The sequence below is a fragment of the Frankliniella occidentalis genome, unplaced genomic scaffold (assembly GCF_000697945.3).
Source record: "Frankliniella occidentalis isolate FOCC.00 unplaced genomic scaffold, Focc_3.1 Scaffold964, whole genome shotgun sequence".
NCBI classification, from domain to species: Eukaryota; Metazoa; Arthropoda; class Insecta; order Thysanoptera; family Thripidae; genus Frankliniella; species Frankliniella occidentalis.
The window spans coordinates 4,551-11,117 of NW_026268070.1; the positions used below are offsets into that span (position 1 = coordinate 4,551).

General features: G+C 64.1%; 1 protein-coding gene across 1 annotated transcript; it reads right to left on the minus strand.

Moving 5' to 3' along the window:
• Window positions 1-93: 93 nt before the first annotated feature.
• Window positions 94-3,705, minus strand: LOC127751771 (probable cytochrome P450 6a13). The gene is made up of 3 exons (XM_052275819.1): window positions 2,159-3,705; window positions 1,513-2,087; window positions 94-1,411 (listed from the first exon to the last, which is right to left on the minus strand). Exons 1-3 carry the CDS (start codon window positions 2,736-2,738, stop codon window positions 902-904), a joined length of 1,665 nt encoding a protein of 554 aa, XP_052131779.1. The 5' UTR covers window positions 2,739-3,705; the 3' UTR covers window positions 94-901.
• Window positions 3,706-6,567: the final 2,862 nt, after the last annotated feature.

Sequence of the window (6,567 nt, forward strand, 5' to 3'; positions counted from 1 at the left end):
CCGCCCCGCCCAGCACGCGGCCCGGCCAGCTGCTCGCGGATGCTTGTGACGCTTGTCGCCAGCCCCGCCCGCCCCGCCGACCCATGTGCCCCGCGCGCCGCGCCTGGCTGCGGCGCCGTCCAGCACCGGGCTCTCGTGCAGTTTTGGTACAGTGAACCCGCGCCCGGCCGGCACAGCTGCAGGAGACCCCACCCCCTCCCCCCGAGCCCGTCCAGGGGTGGTCACACAGGGTTTAGGCCGGCCGAGGGGACCGCCCACCAATTCGGTGATACGTCTCTCCCTTTAACAATAGCCCATCCTTTTAATCGGTGGCCATCTCGTTGCACCACGATATTGCGAGAGTTGTCTCATTCCTACAGTCAGTATGAGCAACAGGACAGAAATAACTTGCTTTGCCGGTGTGCTGGCCGCCCTCGGCGCGTTCTGTACGCAGAGCAGAACCACTACGGCGCCAGAGCGCCACTCCCGCCCCAAAATAGTCCCTACTCGGTGTGCCAGCGATGGAATTCGTCTCAATCGACCCAAGGTCAGTACCGTATGACCTCCTATCTCTGCCCATGCAGCGACCTACATAAAACAGTAACGTCGACAAACTGCCCCCCCTGGCAAACAAACGCACCCTGCCGCAAAGAGCACACGCACAATACTGCTGCTGGACGTGGTGGGGTGATAGGGGGCCTCCCTGCCGAGCCCCTCGGCCAATACCGGTCCGGCGGGCGTCAGAGAGTCGACGGCAGTCTGACGCCTTCACAAACGGCGGTCAAGGTCTTCTCACTTGTTGTGTGTCGTGTCGAGGCGTGACAGCGACAGTCATTTGTGAAGTTTGACGGGAGCCGGGGAGCTGGGTGTTGACGTTGACACAAGAGCATCTCCATCGACTAGTGTGGCGTGCAGGTTGTCCTTAGGAGGTGCTGTCTAGCGGGCGCCGCTGGACCCGCAGCCACACCTGCTTGGGCCGCACGTCGCCCCGGGCGTCGACCCCACTGACGCCGAACTCCAGGTCAGCCAGCAGCGCCGCGAGGCACAGGCCCATCTCCTGCAGGGCGAACAGCGCCGCGGTGCTGCTGGCGGGCGGCGGCAGCCCGCTGGCCGCCCACTCGGCCACGCCGTCGGGGCCGGGGAGCTCGCCGAATGGGAGGTAGGCCCCTGTGGGGCGCGCCCGCCGCGCCGCCGCCGAGAAGCGCTCCGGGTCAAAGCGCAGCGGGTCGGGGTAGAGGTCCGCGTCCCGGTGGACGGCGTCGACGGCCACGTATAGGTGCGTGCCAGGCTCCAGGAGCAGGCCACGCCGGGGGCCCACCACGGGCAGGGCGTAGCCGCCGGCGCCCACCTCCGTGGAGAGGGCGCTGCACGGCGGCTCCAGGCGAAGCGCCTCCAGGAGAACCTTCTCCAGGAGCGGCGCGCGCCGGAGCACCTAGTTCCAGCGGAACAAGTTTGGGTGAGAAACTATCGTCGTTATAATCAGGTGATGGAGTCCTACATGAGAGAAGGGCGCCCTTCTCTCATGAGCCCTACCTGCAGGCCCAGCGGCTGGTCCGGGTCGCGCGCAGACCGCACCTCCTGTGCCACGCGCTGCTGCAGGTCAGGGAGGCCCGCAAGCTCGCGCAGGCAGCGAGCCACGACCCGCGGCGCGTGCGCGGGCAGCACGAAGGCCTGAGCCGCCACCACGTCGTACGCCAGCGCGCAGTGTCGCCGCCGGTCCTTTGCGGTCAGGAAGTCGTGCTGCTCCGAGAGGCCCCGCTGGGCCCGGCTGGGCGCCGCGGCGGACAGCATCAGGTCGACAAAGTCCGTCCGCCTGGTCCGCGTGCGCGCCCGGAAGGCGGCCGACTCCCGGAGCATGTCGACGTAGAAGCTGGTGGCGGCCGGGTAGAGCACGCGTGCCGGCACGAGGGCGGCCGCCGAGGGCAGCGCGGTGACGAGGGCCAGCGCCAGCAGGCTGAGCCGGGGCGGGCGCCTCGCAGCGCCGGCCACGCGGTGCAGCTCCCAGTCGGGGTCCTGGACGCAGTTGCCGGCCACGCCGAACGCGCAGGCGCCGACCACGACCGTGGAGAAGCGGTCGAGCGGTCCAAGCACCTCAACGTCCACGGGCCCTGCTCCACACGACAGCGACGCTTACGCTCAGCTCAACAACAGGACGAGAGTTGGCTAGTGTCCTGCTTACCCGCTGACGCGCTCTCTCCCAGGGACTGCACCAGCTGCTCGGCGCACTCCACCATGAGGCGGGCCGTGGCGCCCACTCGGCCCGCGCGCAGCAGCGGCGACAGCCTCTCCCTCAGCGCGGGCGGCACGCCGGGCCCCAGGCCCTTGGGCAGCGTCCCCGCGAAGGAGGCCGCATCCGCGCCCAGGACGCGGGTCACGAGCTCGGGGTCGAGGAGCAGCACGCACGGTCGCGCCCGCCACTCGAACAGGCCCGCCGCGCCGGCGCGCGCCCCGCCCTCGGCCCTGTGCCGCCGGTACAGCGCGCCCAAGTCGTCCTGGAAGCTGGACCCGCCCAGCAGGAACGACGCAAAGCTCCCGAGCACGGGCAGGGCGCGGGCCTCGCCCGAGAGCCACAGCAGGTCCTCCTCGACGGCCACATCCTGGTCGCGACCCTGGTCCTCCCAGCGGTGCTGCCAGTAGGCCAGCGGGGCGAGCGCGGCGAGCACTAGCGCGAGCACCGGAGCCGCGGCGCAGCACGCCCAGGACACGAGCGCCCAGGCCGGCTCCAGCCAGGGCTCCAGCCAGGGCGCGGGCTCCAGCATGCTGACTGGAGCACTCCGTGCCGCGGCCGCGCCTCCCGCCGAGAGAGACGGCGCTCCGGTGCACCGCGTGGGCGACCCTTCTCCCTCTCCTCCTCGGCCGCCGGGTCGGACCCATTCGGGCCCCACCTCGCCGACCACGCGTGTGGGAAGTGTAGCTTAAGTGGCTTTCTGCCCGGCAACGCCAACCACTTTTCCGAACGCACTCGATCGACTCTGCGAAGTCGGCAAGGACGCAAGTCCTGCGTAAGACCCTTATCTAGCCGCACTTGAAAGTAAGGAGATGGATACCCGCGATTCCAAGAATTTCACTCTCTTTCAGAGTTTGCTGCACTTGTGGTAAGGCTTATGATTTTCCCCAAAGTACAGTAGTTAATTCGTGGATTTCCTGATGATAAGGACATCACCGTCGAATACGATCCACTTTGAATCTACGTTTAATCTCGTAGCTCTCGGACCAAAGTTCTTAATCTCAAGTTCAAGTTCTTTGTTATTTTTCTCACGCGCAGATTTCTTTTGCTACGCTCATGAAACTTAGTCGCCTCGCGATGCAACCCCAGCCTTCACGCTGAGTGGTTCTAGGGCGGAAAGGGTGTGGCATTGAGAAGGTCGGGGAAGGGGTGGGGTTCCACAGGGGTCAGCGCACCACACGACACCACCCACTAAAGGTCAGTGCCAGTGGCCCAGAGGGGAACACGCAGCAGGCTTTCATCGGGTGCCAGTCAAGAGAAGGGCGCCACGAAGGGCAAGGAGGCAGCGCATTACTCCCACTCCCCCTGGAACGAAATGAGACGCGTTTCCCTGCAAAACGATACTTTGCTCGTGTATGCAAGGCCGAGCCAATCAGACTTTTTTCGGGCCAATGGTGGCTGTTGGAGTATTTTCGCTTTAGGTGTGCGCACAACCTTTTTTTCCTCAGCACCGCATAAGGACATGCGGCATTGCGGCGCTGTGCCAAGGGAGTCGGAGCGTGGTATTAGGAGTGAGAGGGGGGTGAGGGGGCGCCTCACAGCAGAGACGTCGACAGCGATGGATGCCATGTCGATATTTGCTGCGCGCGGGAGAAGGAGGAGGAGGCTGGGCCGGGTCGTGTCGGCCCCAGTCGGCCCGGCGCCCGCCCGGGAGGTAGGCCGCCTATTCGACGTGTCGAGGCCGAGAGCGGCCTACCCGTCCGGGCGCAGGACGGCCGCTCCAGCAGCGATCAACGATGACAACGAGAAAAGCGCGCAAGGCTGTTGCGGCGGGCAGACAGATCAGTGGCATTCCCAACCGCGCGCCGGAAATAATGCTTCATAGAAAGCAAACGACTCGTTTCGCAGTCGGGCGAACTTTGGGCGAAACGGCAATAAATATCGATGAGCCAAACAGCCGGCGGCTGGGGAGATATACGACGGCAGGATCTAAGGCAGCAGGAGGGGTGGGAGGCGAGCAGCAGGGGCGGCTGAGTGGAGTGGAGCTCTCCCAAGGGCAGCGCCGGCCGCACGCCGACCAGTGAAAGAGCAGCGCCAGATCAGCAATTACTTCACAGACAGCGTGTCTCTCGGACCCCTAAACGCATTAGCATAGAGTTCTAATCCGCGGTGACACGCTGGCGTGTGCGGATGGTTCGGCCCGGAGGGGATCGCGGTCGGGAGCTGCCCCCGCACCCCTTTGAGCAGTGTTTGTCATCCGAGCCTCACACACCGCACCCAGGGAGAGGGGGGCTCCCCCCAGCCATGTGCGGCATCATACGGGGTGGTTGCCGAACGTCAGAGTTTCTCTGATGTGGGCCCCCGCGTTCTCCGTGTCGTGCAGAGAGGTCAGCAGCGGGACACGGACCGGACAGCAGGGCAGAGAGGGGACGAGGAAGGGGAGACAATGGGGCGCGGCAGCGGAGCGACACACGGCGCCGCCCCGTCGCACCGAAAGCACCCCCGCCAACTGTTGCCGAGTCAAGGGGTGTGATTGGTTTGGACCGAGAGAGAATAAGGGGCACCCGAGGGGCATCCCCGGGCCTACTGCCGGCGCACGACCCGCAGCCGTCCTTGCAAAAAAACAACCTGAACTCCAAATGACAGGTTGTCGCTTGAAATCACCCTTGTTTGTTTTTTTGTTGTTGTTTTTTTGTTGAAAATTCGTGACACTTACTTGGCGTACGCCTTCTCGAGGAGTCCGGCCCAGAACTGGTCCGAGTGCTGCGCCTGCAGGAACGCGAGGCGGCCGTTGACGGTGGGCAGGCGGTCGTCGACGAGCACCTCGACCCACTCGCCGCACCACCACAGGCGGAAGCGGAACAGGCCGGCGTACTGGTCCGGGGAGGACGGCGACAGCGTCTGATCCGCGGGCACGACGCGGTAGAACAGGCCTTTGCTCAGGTACAGCACGCCCAGGCACGAGACGAGCCACCGGTCACCTGCAACAGTACGTGGGAGACAGTTTTGTAGAAGGCGGTGTGTGTGTGCAGAAGGGTAATCGAGGCAAGTTGAATCATTCATTCAATCAATTAGTAATTCATTCATGACGGCTCGCAAGTATCGTTGGGCAGTTCGGTAAGCTCACGCTTCGGTAGTAAAACAGCAGAGTGGAGTGGAGGAGGCGGACTTAAGCGAGGCTGGTCCAGGCCATGGCCGCCCCCCACCGAGACCTGCCGCACTCGCGGTCCGGTATGTTTACGAGCCCCACCCGCGCGGTGTCATCACCGAGACAGTCGTCAAGGAGCAGCGCTCCGTCGTACGGAGGGGAAAGGCCCCGCGGGCTGCCACACATGTAGGCCCACCCTGCCAACTGCCAACGTCCTGCGCTCTCAACTCTGGCAATGATGGGCCGTGGACCGCCGTAGAGCGCCTGCGAACTTGAGGGTACGCCACCCCGCACGACTCGCGTGTTTAGCGGGGCGGCCTACCTAGCCGTTGGCAGGCGTTCCCTCGGCGTGCTCGCCGCCAGTTACCCACATACACCGAACAGCTTGACTGCAACTTACTGTATGCATCCTAGCCACGACATGTTCAAAATGTATTTGTAGCATTCGTACCCCTTGAATTCACAATTAATTTGGAGGGACGTCATACTTACTCTTGGGAATACAAGGAGGCTCTAGCCGAGAACAAACGCGCTAATTACGCACAAAGCATGTTTTCGTTTTCCTCGAATGAGGACAGCCTCATGTTGTTGTAGAGGACACTGACTGAGAGCAATATCCACCGCCCCCACATGGCGCCTGCGAACGCGAGGGTAGGCCGGCCCGCACGACGCGCGAGCCTTGCGGGGCGGCCTACCTCTGCAGGCGCCCGCACCGCTGCAATGGCACATTCCCCTTCCCCTCTTCCCCCGCCATCGTTTTCTTTTTTGGCGCGCCCTAAATTTTTCATAAAGCCTGGTTGCCTCCAGTTTTGCTATCAGCCCTACCATTCCGCCGACCAGCTGCCCTGGAGGTACGAGGTGAGGTGCGCGAGGGGCGCGGCGGCCTCGGCCTCGGCGCTGCCTGTGGTGCGCTAATCCCCGGGATAAAAGCACCAACGCCACCAAATTTGTCAGGGCCGGCCCGCGGAGCGGCGCGACCCTCGCGACCCTCGGCAGCTCTCCCGCGTCCCTCACAATACCGTTATTCATGGCCCGGCGGGAGATTAAGAATTGGACTCCTCTGACACGAGTGCCTTTATCTCACACAACGGCGCAAAAACAAACACCTGCCGCTCTCCCACCGACCGACCCACCCGCACACCCTTACATTTAAAAGGATAAACAAGCAGGCCCGCCCTTCCGCCAAACGAAGTTGCCAGCTTCGCTTCGCTGCGCCGGCAACTTCGTTCGGGAGGGGCCGAGCCTGCTTGGCCTGCCGGCGGCGATGGTCGGG

Coding starts and splice junctions, on each gene's coding strand:
- LOC127751771 (XM_052275819.1), bottom strand. CDS start 2,738: ATGCTGGAGCCCGCGCCCTGGCTGGAGCCCTGGCTGGAGCCGGCCTGG. Junction 2,088..2,158: donor GGGAGAGAGCGCGTCAGCGG/GTAAGCAGGACA, acceptor CGTGTGGAGCAG/GGCCCGTGGACGTTGAGGTG. Junction 1,412..1,512: donor ACCAGCCGCTGGGCCTGCAG/GTAGGGCTCATG, acceptor CGCTGGAACTAG/GTGCTCCGGCGCGCGCCGCT.